This window comes from Marmota flaviventris, chromosome 11 (genome assembly GCF_047511675.1).
Source record: "Marmota flaviventris isolate mMarFla1 chromosome 11, mMarFla1.hap1, whole genome shotgun sequence".
Lineage (NCBI taxonomy): Eukaryota > Metazoa > Chordata > Mammalia > Rodentia > Sciuridae > Marmota > Marmota flaviventris.
In genome coordinates this window covers 61,230,876-61,251,415 of record NC_092508.1, presented here as the reverse complement: position 1 = coordinate 61,251,415, position 20,540 = coordinate 61,230,876, and the positions used below count along the sequence as shown (strand labels likewise).

The window sequence follows — 20,540 nt, the reverse complement described above, 5'->3', positions numbered from 1 at the left end:
GAACATGTGTGGAAATGGACAATAAGGATGTGGCATAATTGTGGAAGGAATATAGAGTTGGCTTGGGTTGAATTTATTGATATGGGGCCATGAAGCAGAGATTCTAGATTCAATGCTGTAACTCAAAAGATTAGAAAGGGCTCTAACAGTCAGGTTGGTTGGCTGAAACATGGGCAAAAAGGTAGACTAAATAAAGGTGAGATGCCAGCACTGCTTTGGTGTGCTATAGAGAAAAGTATCCATAGGCTTCGGATGTTAAGCTGGATTTATCACATGAAGCCTGTGAGAAATAGACAAATTTGTGATGGAAACAAACCCAGCATCCTTGAAGAGCTCTGTGGTCTGTCTCTATAGATCAGGGACTACAGTGGAAACTGCTGTCATCAAACTGAGATTCGGAAGAGAATCAGATAATTAGATCCCAGGGGGCAAGACCAAGTGATAGCGTTTAATCATCAAAGACACAATGGGTGTGGTTACCATGAGACTGAAGAGTCAAACAGTAATAAGAATAGTCTGACTCACAGAGATCTGGAACACTGGCTAGAATGATCAAGGTGTCCCTAGATCTTCTTTAAGAAGCACAGAACCACCAGGCATGGTGGCGTACTTCTGTAATCCCAGTAGCTCTGGAAGCTAAGACAGGAGGATTGGCAGGTTTGAAGCTAGCCTCAACAAGTTAGCGAGGCTATAGGCAATTTAGCTAGACCCTTTCTCAAAATTAAAAACAAAAAAGGATAGAAATATGGCTCAGTGATAAAGTGCCCCTGGGTTCATTCCCTAGTACCTCCCACACACACAAAAAAAAAAAAAAAAAAAAAAAAGGAAGAAGAAGCCCAGAACTTTCTATAGGAATATTACATAGGCACAGTGGTATTGTTTTGTTTTCATTTTATTTACTATGTGCTTGACTTCTAACTATGGCAAATGACTGAGTTGAATTTATAGATACATAAAGTTTCATTTTAAAAGAAGCATATTTAACTAAAGAGGAAATTAGCTGGTATCAAAAATAATAAAGACATAATAATAATACAGGGAATGCTGAATAAAGTAAAAAACTGTTTGAGAGGTAGATTGATGATAGTGTACTCACCTACAACGTGCTAATTTTTAAAATATCAATACCAGTTAGCCAAGGGGGCCACTCATCCACCATCCCACCACATAGGCAATGACCTGTTCCACCCACAGCCAACACTTATGAAGTTTGCTGCTGCTTGCTCCTAGCTTCAGAGGAACCTAGATCACAAATGGTTAATAAATGTGATGGGCAGGGAATATTCAGCCTCTCAAGTCATCAATGAAAAGCAAATAAAAATATAAATGTGTTGCTATTTTTGCAGCTACTGAATTACTAGATTTCTTTATATAGATCTGTCCCATGCTGGTGAGGACTGTCGAAACAGGTCATCTTAAAAGCAAGAGGCAGAATAATATTTTGCTACATACTTTCTGGATGACAAATGGAAAAACAAAAGTTTTAAATATATGCATCTTTCTTGGTCAATAGTTTTGCTTTTAGAAATTTATCTTAAGAAAGAATGCAGGTTTGTCAAAGATTAAACTATAAATACATTCCTCAAAGTTTTGTTTATTTTAGAAAAATATTGGAAACAACTTCTATACCCCAAACAGGAAATTATGTAAATCAATTATGATTCATCCATTAAATGAAATACCAATGAACCATTAGAAATTATGACATTTAAACTCTTTCTAGAAAACGTGAGAAACTTGTCCCAGCAGTTGCTACTATTTTGAAAAGAGAATCAGAGGGTCAAAAAAAATTGGACTTTTCATACTTCATTTATTTGAACATCATGTTCATTTATTATGGTAAAAAATAAAACTCTAAAAGATACTATTTTAAAGTAGGCTAATAGCATGGAAAAATATTCATGACTTTATTATTAAGTGGGGGCAAAAGTTGTAACCCAAATTAAATGGATGGCTGATTTTTTTGGTTCAAAATTGAATACATAGTCCAGAAAAATACCAAACAGACCCCTTTAAAAAAATACTAAAGATCTTTGCTTTTAAAAGGCTGATTTCATTTCCCTCTTTGGTATACTGCAAGTTCTTAAGGTGTCCCAGGATAGGAAAGGCCCTTTTCCTATTAGAAGCCTTGACAACAACATCCTGATTAAGAGTCTGGGAATCAAAGGGTAGGCTGCAATAAATGGAAGAGATCTAAACAAAAATGGGGAATAGTCACCATTCATTCATTCATTCATTCAATCATTTTTTGTTGAATGGGTACCAAGCCCTGAGCTATGGAACGGTTTTCTGAGAAAGTTCTTGCCACCTCCCTAACTAATAAGTAGAAAATTCCACATTGACAGTTTATAACTCCAACATCTTCCACAGGCACTAATTTAACTCAGGATTGTTTTCTTTGTAGCAATGCTGCAATTTTGAAGAAGATTGTTCATGACATAACATGGCAACTGGGAAAATTTGTAGCTTTCCTTTCATCTTAGAAAGCAAGATCTGAATTACATGCACCCCAAGAGAAAATCTGTCTTTCTGGTTGTGTGTGTATGTATGTGTGTGTGTGTGTGTGTTTTCCAGAAGCCCATTGAACAAACTCCTTAGTCCCCTGTGAAGTTAGACTTGGTGAGGTGAAAACTTCTAAGAAAGTCTCAGTAAAACAATATGCATTATAACAGAGGCATAGATCAGGGTTCTGAATCAGGAATCGTGAGCTCTAGCCCTGTCTTTGATGGGAGAAATGGAGGGACCTAAGTTTCCTAGTCCTCTTGTCCCTCCACAATGAAAGCAAGGGGCCAAACCCCAGAGGCTTATTCTCCCTATGTCATGACTTAAATTTAGAAATCTGATAATTCCCCCTCATCCTCCGTGTGAAGGCTCTGAAATAGCCCATGCCTCAAGGCCTATCAGAAACAAGTCGTGTTGCAACACATTGGAAAGATCCTTCCTTAGACTGCATTTGTAAAGTAGTATAGATTAGCACTGACTTTCTGCCAATGTGGTACTTATTGGGAAGGAAAGATTTAATATGGTTAAGTACTGTGATTCTCAACTCTGGTTGCCCATGTGAAGCACCTAAAGAGATTTTTTAATATAAAAATGTTGTTGTCCAAGCTTTGATCTGGGCATTGGTATGTTAAAAGTTGAATAACTGGTATAGTATAAAAGAAATCCTCCATTCAGATATTGAGAAACCTGAATTCCTAGTTGAGCTTTGCCTCTAACTTCTGTGTAATCTCTCAATCTCCTTATGCCTCTGTTATCTCAGGTTATTTGTCCTTCCCAAAATGAGATGAAGTAAAGAAAAAGATTCTTTACAAAACATGATTTGCTACCTCAAGACAAAATGATCGGGGAAAGAGGTACAGAGCCAGAAAAGACAGATCATCTGGAAGCTACTGGTGGAATCCTCTGGAGAACCATGTAGCATGGGCCGCTTTTTTGGGGGGCAGGGGGGAGCCCAGCTGACAGCTGGGTTATTGTCACCTTCAAATGCCCTGAGAACCATAGTCAGAGAAATTATGCACCTCCCTTTATGCAGAATCGGCAGAGCTCTGTAAATCAATTGTGTAACACTAATCCCATTTAATACCCCAGGAGTATATCTGGTAACCCTTATGGGATTTGCCATATGTAAATCTAGAACACTGAACCCTCTGTTTGCTTCAAGGAGATGTTTTGCTTGGCAGGTGACCCTGGGAATGCCTCATCCACAAAGTGGCAATCAGATCAGCAGTTATACTATCCAGAAGATATCTATGCCGATTGAGGACCCACAGGGGGTGCCAGGGATGGTAGCCCTCCCACGGGTTCTCTCCTGCATCCCAGGACTCCTACTCACTACCTACTCATTTCTCAGAGACCCATACCATCCCACCAAGCCAGGGAATGTTGGGCTGCATGTCCCATCCTGCTCGCCCTTATGATCTCGTGTACCTGCAATCTTGCTAGGAAACTTACCAAAACTGGTATATCTGTGCCAAGTAAAACATTCAGTTTTAGAGGACAGTGTAGGGGAGAGTACCTGTAGCCAAAATAGCTGTAACTCAGCAGTCAAAATGGAGCAGTGGAAGTCATTTTCTTAGGATCATAGGAGAGAACAAAAAGCCTGATTTGTGGTTTAAAATTGTGCCTTTCAAGGTGCCAAATTTCTAGGTCTGAACCTTAGAAAAACAACCAATCCTTTTTTTTTTAACATAAGTATATCTCAAATATGGCATGGGACATATTAAGACTATAAAAAAAGCATCATTTGCTACCAAAGTTAACTGGGTTACCTGTGCTTTAAGTGGCAACTCTAGCTTGGATCTACCTGCATGTCCAATACAGAGAAAAGAAATATGGAAGTTCCAAACCCATTGTTTGAAGTTATAAAACAAATTGACTGAATTCAGTTATTTATCTCTCACCAAGGCTTAGACAAGAGTGCAGTCACACAGTGTGAGGATTTGGGGTTCAGGAGTAGGGAGTATTGAGTTTCCCAGTGCTCTGAAATGCTGTTCAGATTTTTTTTGCTTTTCTTGAAGTTTAGCTTTAGTTTATTGTAAAAATCTATAACTCAGAAAAGAAGGATATGTTGAAGATCTCAAATATGAACTCAAAAGGCACAGGGATTCTTGAAAAAAGAAATAGACCTATGTTAAGTACAAACTGAGATTCATGACATAATAAACTTTAAAAAGCTCAGTAGGGATGCAGCAACCTATGTATTACAAACTGGAGAGTTTGTTTTGGCTGAAAGACACTTATGAGAGATGGACAAGTTGCTTAGCTCTTGATATTTGTTGTGAAGTGTCACTTGAGGAGGGATGAAATCTGTGAATTCATGACTCACTGTTTACTGAGACCCCTCCCCCATTGTCTTTTGAACTTTGGAGTCATTAATAGAGAAGTAGTTGTAATTGTTTTCATTCAATTCTTTGTTGGGGTCACTGAACATCATTCAGTATCTCATTTCCTAACTATAACTCAACATACAGTCATCCCTTGGCATCTGTGGGGGACTTCACTAAGACCCAACAAAAATTAAGTTCTGAGGATGCTCAAGTCATTTATATAAAATGCCATAGTATTTGCATATAACCTATGCAAGTCTTCCCATACACCTTAAAGCATCTCTAGATTACTTATAATACCTAATCCAACATTAACTGCTTCGTAAATAGTTGTTATGCTATTTAGAGATTACTGCCAAGAAAAAAGTCTGTAAATGTTTAGTAGAGACATAATCTTTTTTTTCAAATGTTTTTGAGGTTTGGGGTATAGCTCAGTGGTAGAGCTTATAGTCAAGTGTGTGCTTAGCATACACAAGATCCTGGATTCAATCTCCAGTACCAAATATATGTCATATTATGTATATGGTATGTATTATATATTTCATATTTATATATATAATATATTATGTGTGGAACATATTATATTTGATTCTGGGAATTGAACCCAGGGCCACACACACACACACACACACACACACATATTTGTGATTCATGGATATGAAATCTGCAGATACAGAGATGATTATAAATGTTTCTCTGACTCTCTTTTTTCAGATCATCTATATTATGGATTTAGACTTTTCTGGGTATTTATTTTAATTGTTTTTTATCTTTCTGTTGAATTTCCTTTTATTTTAGTTGTACAAGTGTTCATCATCTGGAATATTTGACTTTATATAATTGAACCCATCCTTGTCACTAATATCTCCTTCCACAGTGGAAATAAACAGTCTTTCTTTCTTTCTAAAGTTTGTATGGGAATGTCTAAAATGTTTAACTGTAGAGCTCATCTGAATTTTTTTGCAGCATGTAAAATCAAGAGGTTCATTAAGAAAAATAAAGATTTAGAATTTTTTAAACAACTAATTTGGGTTCAGCAGCACTAGCTGCTACCTTCTCAAGACTCATGGTCCTCTACTAGAGTGAAAGCAGGTACTTTGTCTATTTCCCTTTGTCTTCCCCCACAACATTCAGCAAAGTACCTTGCATATAGGATTAAGTGTTATCATATCTTAATTTAATTTATGTATTTTTCATACCAATATCAAATTGTTCCAACAGTATTTACTGTTTTTATTTATTTATTTATTTATTTATCTATTTATTTTTGGTACAGGGAATTGAACCCAGAGGCACTTTACTACTGAGCCACATCCCCAGCACTTTTTATATTTTTATTTTGAGACAGGGTCTCACTAAGTTATGTAGGACTTCGTTGAGTTGCTGAGGCTGGCCTTAAGCTTGCAATCCTCCTGCCTCAACCTCCCAGGTCGCTGGGATTATAGGTGTGCACCACCAAGCCCAGCCCAACAGTTTTTATTACATAATAACTTTTTTCCAATTATTTATTTGGTTGCTTAAAATTGGTCATGTATCAGTGACACTTAGATTTTTTTCCCAATGGCAAAACACCTAGAAGTTGCAGCACTCCTTGCAGAATGTCGTGCCATGGAGATATTGAACTTAAAAAAAATTAAAATCCAGTGCTAAACTAGGCAATCAGTTTTGCCAGATTCTAGTATAGTGTAGATGCCATATGATCACAACAGTTCTTTTTAATGTATGTGAGATGTCTTAGAATTGATAAAATTCTAGCCAATAACTTAATTCCTTCCAACAATCAGGAGAATACCAGCCCATGGGAAGAGTAAAGTCATCCAGAGCAAAAGTCGAGAACCACATCTTATATTAAACTTTGCCACTTGAAAGAATATAAATAAAAGCCTCTGATCAAGTGTAAACATTATATAAAGTCCAGCTGAACTGGGCTGAACTCCAGCTGAACCCAAAAACTATTTTAGATCAGTCTTTTGAATTGCCATGTATAGAATTCCAGCAATATTGGAAGGTCTAAGAAAGAGCAGATGTCAGACCTCTAGTGCCTGTTCACACCAGCAACCTGACCTCTGGAGACTTCTGTTCATTAATCTATAAATCAGAAAGGAGACGACACAAGGGTTCTCACACCTACCCCCACACTACCACCCTTCAGAATATGAATGTTGCAAAGCTAACAGGAAGTAGGTGTGTTGGAACCATTAAAAGGAACCCATGTTAGTTCTGACAAAGACTTCAACAGACCAGGCTCTGTACCGTGTTCCTGAAGACAGGATTGTTTGTGAAAGCTGTGGAAACTCTGGGAAAGCAAGGGGGTTTGCTATGTTAATTAATGTGTTTTCATGAAGCTTCTGTTTCGACTTTTGGCTTTAAAAGTTTCTTGTAAGACAATATGCTGAGGTTAAACACACACACATACACACACACACACACACGATGTGTAAGAGATCTAGGGTTGGGTCTTCACCTTGCCACTTGATCTAAAATGAGTCATTCAACATTTATGGACCTCAGTCTTTCTGTTGAAAAAAAAATGAGTAGTCAAATGAACAACTTTTAAAATCTGTAGTCTTTTCCAAACACAGATATGTTCAAATTCAAGAAAATCGAGGATTAATATTGTCCAAATATATATACAATTATGTATATTATATATAATTGTATATTCATTATACACACACATGTATACAATTCAAGAAAAATCAAGACACAAAACTTTATACTAACCAGGCATGGTGGTGCATGTCTGTAATCCCAGTGGTTTGGGAGCCTGAGGCAGGAGGATCACAAGTTCAAAGCCTACCTCAGCAACAGCAAGGTGCTAAGCAACTCAATGAGACCCTGTCTCTAAATAAAATACAAAATAAGGCTGGGGATGTGGCTCAGGCTCAGTGATTGAGTACCTCTGAGTTTAATCCCCATAACCCCTCCCCCCCAAAAAAACTTCAAACACTTAGAAAACAGATAATTTGCTATTTTCTATGGTCCTTGCCTAATAGCTCTCTATTTTAAAACTTCCCCCAAATATGAAAACAATGCTACAGGACAGTGGAATGTGCAATGATTTTTTGAATAAAACCCTAGGAAGAAAAAAAAAAAGCAAAAATAGACAAATGAGATTAAGCAAACTAAAAAGCTACAGTTCAGCAAAGGAAACAATCAGCCAAGCAAAGATACCACCTACAGAATGGGAGAAAATATTTGCAAACTATACATCTGACAAGGGGTTAGTGTCTGAAATATGTAAGGAACTTAAAACACTCAATAGCAAAAAAAAAAAAAAAAAAAAAAAAAAAAAAACCAAAAAACTCACAACCCAATTTTAAAATGGGCAATAGACTTAAATAGACATTTCTCAAAAGAAGATATAGAAAAGGTCACCAGGTATATAAAAAACTAAATCAACATTACCAATAATAAGAGAAATGCAAATTAAACCACAATGAGATATTACTTCATTCAAGTAAGAATGGTTATTCTTTGAGATTTTTGTTATGTTTTGGTTTTGGTTTTGGTTTTGGTTTTTTTGGCAATACTGAGATTGAGCCCAGGGGTGCTCTAACACTGAGTACACATCCACAGCCCTTTTTATTTTATTTTATTTTATTTTTAAGCAGGGTCTCTCTAAGTTGCTGAAGCTGATCTTGAACTTGTGATCCTCCTGCTTCAGCCTCCCCAAACTTTGGGATTACAAGCATGTGTTTCTGCCCTGCCAAGAATGGCTGTTCCTAAAAAGACAAAAGATAACAAGTGCTGTTGAGGATGTGGAAAGAAAGAAACACTTGTACATTATTTGTAGGAATATAAATTAATGTGGTCATTTTGGAAAACAGTATGGAGGTTCCTCAAAAAATTAAAAATAGAACTACCATGTGATTCAGTAATCTTATTATTTACCCAAAAGAAATGAAATGAATATGTTGAAGAGACATCTACCCTCCCATGTTCATGGTAACACTATTCATTAAGCCAAGAAATGGAAACAACCTGAGCATCTTACCAACTGAAGATTAGATAAAGAAGATGTGGAGGCCCGGTGCCAGGGCTCATTATTATAATCCCAGCAACTCAGGAGGCCAAGGCAGGAGGATTGCAAATTCAAGATCAGAGAACAACTTAGACCCTGTCTCAAAATTAAAAAGGGTTGCAGATGTAGCTCAGTGGTAGAGCAGTTACCTAGTATGTGAAAGGCCCTTTGTTCAATCTCCAAGAAAAGAAGGGATGAAAGGAAGAGGAAGGAGTGGTACATAGTCACCATGGAATACTATTAATCCATAACAAAAAATGAAATTCTGTCATTTGCAACAACACAGATGCAACTGGAGATAATTGTGCTAAATGAAATAAGTCAGGATGAGAAAGACAGGTACAGCATGATCTCACTCATATGCAGAATATAAAAAGTTGATTTCATGGAAGCTGAGAGTAGAATCCTGGTTACCAGAGGCTGGGAAGAGTAGCAGGGGTCAAAGATGGTAAAAGGTTGATCAATGGGTACTGAGTTATAGTTAGGGGTAAGAAGTTCTGATTTGCCATCCCACAGTTGGAAGACTATAGGTAACAGTAATCTACTGTACATTTCATAAAGCTAGAAGAAACAAAGTTGACTCTTTACACCATAAAGAAAAAGAAATGATAAATGAAGAGATAGATATGTTTAACCAGATGGAAACATTACATGGTGTATATGCAAGTACAGAAACAGCCCATGGTACCCCATTAATATGTAAATTTTAATGGTTTTTTTTTGTAACTATTAAAAATAAATTTAAATTCCAAAACAGAGTATGTAAAATGTACAGGGAAAAGAATCCCCCAGAATTTCCTTCAGTAATGAAAATCTCTATTGAAGCTTAAAAGAAGATTCAAAATTCAGATCACTGACTCTTTTTGATGAACAATTAGTTCATCATAAACACCCTGTTCAGGAAACACTCTCTTCCTCACAGCGCTGGGACGCCCGCAGACAGTGTTCTGTGACGGTATCTGTGAGTGTGAGTGTTGGCGAGCAGTTAGAACTGCTGGATCTGGATTCAGATATACGACCAAAAGGGCAGCAGAGTCCACAAAAATCATTCCCTTGGGAGGGGAATGAATCAGAAATTCATCTGACACGTGGTTTCCTAATCTCCAGTGCACTCTTGGTCCAGGGTTCTTAAATCAAGACTAACAGGGAGAGGCTGCTCCATGACATGGGATCACCCTCCTTCCCCTCCTAGACACATTCTACAGAAACTGCATGGATCAGTGGTAGTGTTCAAAGCACTTTGGTAAATACTAGCTCAAGCTATTTTCCCCCAAAGTGTATCCCACCAAAAGATTTGCTTCTCATCTTCCCAAGAGTATGTGTGCTCCAGATGTCTTTGAACTCTCACTGTAGGATGTGGTGCAAACAATCCCAGATTGCCTTGGTCATCCTAATGGAGTTATTGCACCGAAGGTGCTCTCCTTGGCAGAGGCTGACCACCAACCTCTCCCTCACCAGTAAGGACACACCAATTTGCTTTTTGTCACGCCAGACTGCTGATTCAGATCAGAAATATGAAGGCAAAGTTACAGACCGCAGCCGGTGTTTACACTTAGCGATTCCTGAGCGTGTGCTTTTCAGATGACATTTCTCCTAGTTGCTGCAAAGCTCCCCGCGCCCATTAAAACAGGTCACAGCTCCTCCTGAGTGCATTTGTGTGAAAAGCCATTTTTCACTTAATTCCCCCCACACCTGGGACGGCTTACAGTCAAGTGTTGCTGTCTGGTTGCAGGTTCAGAAGATGGTCTTGCACAGAAGCAGCGAACACCTCGCCGACGCTGTCAGCAGCCCAAAATGTTGAGTAGCCCTGAGGACACCATGTACTATAACCAGTTAAATGTGAGTTCAAAGTGGCCATAAAGCTGCTTCGCTGGCTTTGTTTCCAGTTAATAATTCTGTTATTAATACCTGTTCCAGCCCCTCCAGCCCCACCCCCACTCTCTTATGCTCTCCTCGTGAACATGTGCTTAGGCTCTTTATCTGTTGCTTTCATGTCAGGATGTCTGCCTTCACGGTGAATAATTGATGTGGTTTATCAAAGACGAGCAAGATGCATGCTTCATCAGGCTCACTTGAGCCCTTTGATCAAAAAAATTATGCTGTGACTTCTGATATTATCAGCATCTGCTTGCATTCAACACAAAATCACTTTGAATTAAAAATTAACGACTTGCTGCTTTGCTTTGACTGTGTGTTCTTGGCCCTCTCCACAGGGAACTCTAGAATATCAAGGGAGCAAGAGGAAGCCAAGAAAACTTGGGTAAATATCTGTCTTCTTAGTTCTAAGCAACTGTAAACAGAAGGGGTCCTTTGTGATATTACAGAAAAGGCAAAACTTTCCAGAGAGGCTTCTAAAAATATTCAATCCGGATATTGCCACTGTTATTGACATTGGAAACGACTTTTCACAGTAGCAAGTATACAAAACTTGCATCTATTTTGTCCGGAAAGGCTGAGATTGTCACCTAAGGGCAAATGTTATTTCTCCTAATTATTCTAGGGAATTGTACTTTCTTCATAATTGAAGACAGGTAGCGGGTTGTATTAAATTCTCTTTCCACAAATAAGAGGATTCTTCTGAGTGCAAATGGGCTGCTTCCTGCTCGCATTATCCTACCCTGGGCCTTAAAACATGCACAAAAGAAAATTTCCCCCAATGGAGAAAGAGAGGACAGTAAGAAGTTAGCTTGTAGCTCATCTGTTGTTAGCATCTCTACTGAGAATAGCAGGGAAGTAGATAATCGGTACTGTATTGAGAACTGGGGGAGATCAGGAGGAGAATTTTTTATCTAGAGGAAACCAGATGGAGACAGGCAATTTAATTACACAAATCAAGTTTCAAGGTGATCACAACTTCTAGATTCTACTAAAATGGACCCCTTGTCAGTATGTGACCCAGAGACGGAACCCCCAACCTCTGTGCTGTGAGACCTTGTGATACCTAAGTGCCCTCCCCTCCAGGATTGGAACCCAATCCCATTCCAACTTCTCACATAACTTTGCTGCCTCCAGGAAGACTATGCCATTTGTTTGCTTTTTCTGATGAAAAATCCTCTTCATTTCTTTGTTGCAGCCATCTCAAAGTGCTGGATGGGGAAGACGAATACTACAAGTCTCTGTCCCCAGTGGCTGGTATCCCTGAGAATATCGCAGCCCACCTTTTCTTTTTTTCTTCATCCTCAAAGGGAAATTCTTTTGCTCAACACTGAGTTGCACTTCCTGGCCCCAAATCTGCCCAAGGTAAAAAGAGTCGATAATTTATTGTTACTGAACATGAAGGCTTCTTTGGATGCACGGTCTGTGCTGAGCCTCGCTGAACCATTCACATTCCTAAATATCTTCTTCTGTCTTTATTGTTCTCTCACATCTGTTGTGCAGCCTGAGCTGGGCAGTCCCTCCTTTTCTCATCCCATGGGTCCCTGTGGGATGCTGTGAACTCTTGCACCACAGTAATGACAGTTCATGTCCCCAGCATCTAAGAAGGTAGCAAAGTCTTAAAGTAGGCCGATCATGCAGATAAGCTGCCTTTGATTTCCCACCAAGTCACCTTTCAATCCATGTAGAATCCGCCCCTATAGAGGTCTAGGAGTCCCCTTCCTGCTCCTGTCTCTACCCGCCGCCCCCACGGGGCTTTTCCACTCCTCCTGCCTCCCCTGGGGTCAGGGCTCCACTTCTGAGGGCCCCACATCCTGGAGGAGTTCCCTGAGGTCTCCTAGCACAGAATAATTTTCTGTTTCAGCACAAAGGCCTAAATCAGATTCTTTCTACAAGGTAAATGAACACCTCTCTTGCTAATTGTTATGCTGAAAAGCCTTCACTCTCAATGAAGGCTTCAATGCCAAGACACCTCCATCACTCAAATAGTGAAAAGGAAAGAAAACTTAGACCTGTCCAAGTCTGGGGCACATCATTTTGTAACTCCACTCACTGGTCAGCTGTCTCCACTTGGCTGGAGTGGCTGCGGGGGGAGGGATCTTGTCCATCTTTGTGGGCATAGGAACCCAGCACAGTGTCTGGAAGAATAGACACCAGTGCATACAGAATAGATGGAGAGACTTCATTTGGTCACACAAACACATCTGACAGAACAGTTACTTTCAATTATATGGTATATGTGATTGATCAATCTTACATCATAAGCTGTTCTTTTCACTCAAGGTTGAGCTAGTCCTATTATAATGATATCATATGATATATTCTAATACTTAATATGATTCAGTATGACATGCTTTTTTGACCTCCTCTATGTGAAATAATATATAAGATTGTTGTGTGATTTTAAAAAAAAACAAAAACAAAAAAAACCTATAGGATCCTTTCTCAGAATAGAGGTTCTTAGCTCTAAAATACTTAGCAGATAGTATGCATTGGGGTATCTAGATTTTGAGGGGAAAAAAAGAAACCCTGAAATATATAGAAAAATTATTATCAGAGTTTTTAAAGAGAGGGTATTAATAAACATTTTATGAACAGAAATAGTGAAATGCCTTTTAAAGATCTCAGAAATTATAGTTTTAAAAGGAAAAGAAGTTATAGTCAATTTTTCTTTTTTTTTTTAAAGAGAGAGTGAGAGAGGAGAGAGAGAGAGAGAAAAAATTTTAATATTTATTTTTTAGTTATCTGCGGATACAACATCTTTGTTTTGTATGTGGTGCTGAGGATCGAACCCAGGCCGCACGCATGCCAGGCGAGCGCGCTACCACTTGAGCCACATCCCCAGCCCTATAGTCAATTTTTCAATAGCTAAATTTTACATTTAAAAGATGAATCTTGGATTTTTTTCAGCTCTTCACTCAAAAGGCAATGTTTATAAGAAACAAAACTACCTTTATTTCATTGTTTAAGAAATAATACCTCAGGCAGGGTAATAAATGAATGCTTTTAGAAATTTCACTTTTAGCATTGATTAGTCTATTTGTGGGGGGCACTGGGGATTGAACTCAGGGCACTTAACCACTGAGCCACAGCCCCAGGCTCCTCCCCTGCCCCTTCATTTTTTTGTATTTTATTTAGAGATAGGGTCTCACCAAGTTGCTTAGGGCCTCACTAAATTGGTGAGGCTGACTTTGAACTTGCAATCCTCCTGCCTCAGCCTCCCAAGCCACTGGGATTAAGTGTGTACCACCATACCTGGTGACTGATTAGTCTACTTTCAATTTGATAAAATTAGTTGTTTTTCAGATGTTCATAACTTTCCACTTGTCCGTATACAATGTAACTGTAAACCTGCTTGTTTCTAATTAAAATGTCTCTATAGGGCTGGGGATGTGGCTCAAGCGGTAGCACGCTTGCCTGGCATGCGTGCGGCCCAGGTTCAATCCTCAGCACCACATACGAAGATGTTGTGTCCGCTGATAACTAAAAAATAAAATATTAAAATTCTCTCTCTCTCTTAAAAAAAAAGTAAGGTTTTAAAAAAAATTAAATAAATAAAATGTCTCTATAAATAAAGTTAAGAAGAAAGTAATTATAAGAAAAGAAAGTAATTGTAAAATCATAATTGAGAAGCTCTGTAATAATTAAGCAGTGATACAGCTATAATTCCTGTAAGTAATTTGGAAACAGTGGTCACTATCGGCTGCAGCACAGATAAGACAAGACTGTAGACATTATTCTTGGGTTATTCATAATGCCACAAACTCAAAAAGCAATTCCTAATTCAAGTAGATGAGAATAATACATCCTGGAAGCTCATAACTGTCTTACTAGATTTATCAAAGTAATACACACAAAAAGCAAAGGAAATAGTGGAAAGCAGTCTTCTCCACATTCCTCACCAGAAGCCACCATTTTAAAAATCATTTCTAATTCTAATTTTTCTAATGGTTTCCACCATATCTCTAAATGCAGTTATGTGCCATGTAATGACATTTTGGTCAACAGTGAACTGTGCACACCCCTGTGGAACAATAGGCTATACCATAGCGCCTGGGTGTGCAGTAGGCTAGACCATCTAGGTTTGTATAAACACACTCAATGACATTCACACAACAAAATCAACTTATGACACATTTCTAAGAATATATCCCATTGTTAAATGACATGCAACTGTAATTTGCTTCTACTTGCTTGTTTCATCATTTAAATAACATTAATTCTCCCTCTATGAATAATATAGATTTTATTTCAGCTCCCCACCTTATTTCCCCCAGTATTAATAATTTTACATTGTTTTTTACTTTGACCTTGTAAACTTTAACTATATAATTAAAATTTACTTTTCTGAACTGTCAACTTTCAATGGTATCTCTGTGAGGATACCAAACATGAAGAAAGTCAGCAGGCTGCAAGACCACGTCAGGTCACACAAATAATTCTGGACATAGAACATTTTTTAAAAGCTTCACTACAGACCCTTTGCTGCTCATGTTCTGAGCCACTCTTTTGTCCGTTTGGCTCATCTGTAGATACACTTCCATCCAAGTTTCTTTTAAAATATAATAAATATACCAAAAAAAGGATGGGGGGCACAAATCCTAAGATTTGGCTCCATGAATTATTACAGAGTGAGCATCTGTGTAACAGCCCCTCCAGTCTAGAATAGACCACTCTGAGCACGCTAGAAGTCTCCCTGCTGATTTTTCCCAAACATTATTCCCACACCTCCCTCAAGGCAACCATTCTCCTGGCTTTAAGTGTAAACACTTCCTTGATTTTCACATGTACATGCAGCTCTAAACACTATTTAGGTTTTGCCTCTTATGTTAGGTTTTCTGGACTTTAGACAAATGAAATCATGCAGTGAGAGATTTTGTTAGTTCTTCTTTCTTTCATTCCACGTACTATTGGTGAAGTTCATCTATGTTGTGAAATGTAAACGTATGGACTCACTCATTTTCTTGACTATGTAGTGTTCTAGGCTATGAATATGAAAATTGATTTAGCTATTCGGCTTTTTAAAATAATTTTACCTCTTTTTCTTTGGTTTTTAATGCAGATCTCTGCAGTACAGCATAATTTTTCTTTTTCTTTATTTTTATTTTGTTCTCTTTTTAATTAGCTATTCTGCTTTTAATAAGGAATTGGTTCCAATTTGGGGCTATTTTGGAAATTACTTCCATAAGCATTATGTTTGTCTCTTAGTATTGGCATGGTTTTCTGTTGGCTATATACGTGGAATTAGAATTGCAGAATATAAGGTATATGTTTCCCTACTTCAGTAGATAATGTCAAACTGTGTTCCAAAGTAACCCCACCAATGTATAATCCCACCAGTTCTGTAAGAGTCCAATCACTGATCCACATTCTCCCCAATTCTTCCTATGACAAGTCCTTTTTATCAAAGCACTCCGATGAGTATTTAGTCAAATCTCACTGATTCTAGCTTACATATCCCTCATTAAGAGTGATATTGAGGGCATTTCATGGCCAGTTCAGATTACTTCTTTTGTCACATGTCTATTTTTAATTGGATTGACAATTTTTTTCTTTTAATTAGAAGCAAGTATTTTATATTCTCAGTTATGCATATTGAAAATATTGTCTCTATTAGATAGACTGCCCTTTCAGTTTCTATAAAAGTGTCTTGATTTTAAAAAAAAGTGTGTGTGATTTTAAAATAATGCAATTTATCAATCATCTCCTTTTTGATTAGTGCTTTTTTTATGGCTAGTTAAGAAATCTTACTCTACCCCAACATCACAAAGATATTTTCCATTTCCAGAAGATCCTAAAGGAAAATATCTTTGGGATCTTCAACTTACCCAGACTGGTTTTGTGAATGGTGTGCAGTAAGGGTCCATTTTCATATTTTTTTATATTCAACTATTCAGCCCCATTTAATGAGATTAATGTGATTCTATTCTACTGTTCTAAAATTCCATCATTATATAAATCAAGTGTTCATTCTCAATTCTCTATTTTATTCTGTTCTCAATTTAGTCTGTTCTCAATTCTCCATTTTATTCCACTGATTTCTTTTTTTATCCTTGACTTAATTGCTATGCCCTTGTAATATAAGCCTCAGAATATGGCACAGCAAGTGCCCCATCATTTTTGTTTTTGTTTTCTTCTCTAAGAAAGAGATTTTAAATATTATAGAATCAAATAATGAAAAAAAAAAGCTGTTGGAATTTCTTTGGTATTATCTTTCCAGTAATGCCTGGAAAGTCCATGAATGTGGTATATCCTTCCATTTGTTTACTCCTTCTCTTCTACCAAAAATGATTTATAAATTGAAGAGATTCTGTTAGTTTCATTCCATGTACCACATGTAACTTGATGTTATTTAAAATGCTTTTTAAAGACTTTTATTTTCTCTTTTTTGCTGTTAATATGGAAATGCAATTGATATTTTCCATTTGAGATCCAGCAATTTTGCTTAATTAATTAATTAATTAATTCAAATAATATATCCATAGATAATGTTAGATTTATATATATACAATTATGCCGTATTCAATAACTATGGATTTTTTCTTCCTTTCCAATCTTTATACCTGTTTCTTCTCCTTCTCCTTCTCCTTCTCCTTCTCCTTCTCCTTCTCCTTCTTCTACTGGGGATATAACTCAGGGCCTTGTGTATGCAAGGCAAGCACTCTACCAACTGAGCTACATCCCCAGACTATACCTGTTTCTTCTTGACTTACTGCCTGTATCAGTTAGCTATTGTTGCTGGGTTGGATGAATATTTCTGCTAATTTTAGCTAATATAGCCAAGGCTCACTTTTGTGTCTGCAATTAGGTCAGCTCTGCTGCTTTGCTGACTCTAGCTGATTCCTCTCATGCCTGGGGCCACAGCAGAGATAACTTAGCTAACTTGATTCTATTCTACTTGGTCTTATCCTCCAACTTGCTCTTTTCCCCCATGAATATAATTTGTCTTTTTCCCTAGCTTTCAGGGTTTTGTTTTTAGTAGTTTGACTACACTGTCGTTTTCTCTTGTGTGTTTTCATTCCCTTGGCAGAATCTCCTCAAGAAAAGGGGTGGGGTGGAGAGGGAGAGAAGAGTTGTCTCTTGAGGATCAGAGCTGATACATTGTCAATTCTAGTACATTCTTTATTTAATTTTTTTTAGATGTTGATGGGCCTTCTATATTTGACTGATTTATTTTTATGTGGTGTTGAGAATGCCTGACACCTTCTAGTCAAGTGCTCTACCACTGAGCCACAACCCCAGCCCTCTAGTACATTCTTTAACCAAAGCAAATCACAAAGCCAGCCCAGACTCAAGAGGTGGACAAATAGAAGTCATCTGTTAAGGGGAGGAAATGCAAAGTGCAGGAATACAGGGAAAGACACAGCATTGGGACCATCATTGTAATCAATCTTCCACACTTACCTGGGTCTGATTTCTAGTACACTGTTGATTAGAAAGTCTAATAGTACACACTTTTGTCTTTTTCCCAGTCTAAAAGGAAAAATTTTCAGTATTGTATTAATAATTATGATATTTGTTTTTGTTTCTGATTCTTAAGAGGGTTTTCTCCTTAAGAGTCATTGAATTTATGAAATATTGTTCTCTATATTTTCAAATAATCCTATTATTTTCTCATTTATTTTGTTAATGTAGTGAGTACATTAAACTAACCTTGCATTCTTGCAATAAATCCAACTTTTTCATGTTTTATTATCCCTTTATATATCATTGGAGTTAATTTGTTAGTTTAAAAAATAAATATCTATGCTCATGATGAGATTAACATATAAATTTATTTAATCTCTTATTCCAACTCATATCCCAATTTGTCTTTTGCTGGAAGAGTTTTTATAAAAGTGACATTAATTCTTTCTTAGATATTTTTAATTACTTGGGGAGTGATATGTGACTTCTTTTTTTTAAAAGGGAATGTTTTAATTGTGATTAATAAATAACAATAAGTTAAGATTCAATGTTCAGATTTCATCTTAATAAGATTTCATGTTTACTATTTCTTCCTCTATTTGTTTTGATAGGCTTATTTTTTCAAGAAATGTTTCCATTTCTTCTACATTTTCAAGTTTGGTTAGAACCATTTGAAATATCTCATATGATATTTTATAACATTGTATAGTAAGATGCCCTTTTTAATTTGTGATGCTGATTATCTCTTATCTTTTTGTTGTTCAGGTTTACCTTAAATATCTACAGCCAGAAAACAAACTCAGTATGATTTTAAGCATTTGAAATTTGTTGAGATGACACAGCAAATCATATAATAAATTTTGTAAATATTCCATACATAGTTAAAAAATAATTGTATTCTTCAGTCTTCTATAATATGCAATAGTCAAGTTTATTGTCATCTTACTAGTTTTTGATTGCTTTTTCTATCAATCTCTTATTAAGAGAAGCATTCTGTTGTTGTTTGTATTTTTTGTGGTCCTGAGGATCAAACCGAGGGTTTCACACAGGCTAAATAGGTGCTTCACTGCTAAGCTAAATCCCTAGCCCAAGAGAGGTTGTTTAAATTTCTAATTACCATTTTCATTGTTCCTCATTGCTTCTTTTCTTCCTACATCTCTGACCTCCTTTTCTGGGTTCTGTTTTCTTTTGCCTACACAGTGCTCTTTAGTGTTTCCTTTAGCATGGGTATGCTGCTCTAAGTTTTTGTTTAATGAAAATATCTTTACTCAACCTTAATTCTTTTTTTTTTAAATTTTTTATTCTTGGTTGTTCAAAACATTACATGTTTCTTGATATATCATATTTCACACTTTGATTCAAGTGGGTTATGAACTCCCATTTTTACCCCATATACAGATTGCAGAATCACATCAGTTACACATCCATTGATTTACATATTGCCATACTAGTGTCTGTTGTGTTCTGCTGCCTTTCCTATCCTCTACTATCCCCCCTCCCCTCCCCTCCCCTCCCGTCTTCTCTCTACCCCCTCTACTGTCATTCATTTCTCCCCCTTGTATTATTTTTCCTTTTCCCCTCACTTCCTCTTGTATGTACTTTTGTATAACCCTGAGGGTCTCCTTCCATTTCCATGCAATTTCCCTTCTCTCTCCCTTTCCCTCCCACCTGTCATCCCTGTTTAATGTTAATCTTCTTCTCCTGCTCTTCATCCCTACTCTGTTCTTAGTTACTCTCCTTATATCAAAGAAGACATTTGGCATTTGTTTTTTAGGGATTGGCTAGCTTCACTTAGCATAATCTGCTCTAATGCCATCCATTTCCCTGCAAATTCTATGATTTTGTCATTTTTTAATGCAGAGTAATACTCCATTGTGTATAAATGCCACATTTTTTTTTATCCATTCGTCTATTGAAGGGCATCTAGGTTGGTTCCACAGTCTTGCTATTGTGAATTGAGCTGCTATGAACATCGATGTAGCAGTGTCCCTGTACCATGCTCTTTTTAGGTCTTTAGGGAATAGACCGAGAAGGGGAATAGCTGGGTCAAATGGTGGCTCCATTCCCAGCTTTCCAAGAAATCTCCATACTGCTTTCCAAATTGGCTGCACCAATTTGCAGTCCCACCAGCAATGTACAAGTGTACCCTTTTCCCCACATCCTCGCCAGCACTTGTTGTTGTTTGACTTCATAATGGCTGCCAATCTTACTGGAGTGAGATGGTATCTTAGGGTGGTTTTGATTTGCATTTCTCTGACTGCTAGAGATGGTGAGCATTTTTTCATGTACTTGTTGATTGACTGTATGTCCTCCTCTGAGAAGTGTCTGTTCAAGTCCTTGGCCCATTTGTTGATTGGGTTGTTTGTTTTCTTATTGTCTAATTTTTTGAGTTCTTTGTATACTCT

At 37.3% G+C, this 20,540-nt stretch overlaps 1 protein-coding gene across 1 annotated transcript in view; it reads left to right on the top strand.

Moving 5' to 3' along the window:
* Window positions 1-12,062, top strand: part of Myo3b (myosin IIIB) — a 374,689-nt gene extending 362,627 nt beyond the window's left edge. The window contains exons 32-34 of the mRNA XM_071619301.1: window positions 10,586-10,692; window positions 11,067-11,113; window positions 11,927-12,062. Coding sequence (XP_071475402.1) covers window positions 10,586-10,692; window positions 11,067-11,113; window positions 11,927-12,062 — 290 coding nt within the window. The remainder of the gene's footprint in view (window positions 1-10,585; window positions 10,693-11,066; window positions 11,114-11,926) is intronic.
* Window positions 12,063-20,540: the final 8,478 nt, after the last annotated feature.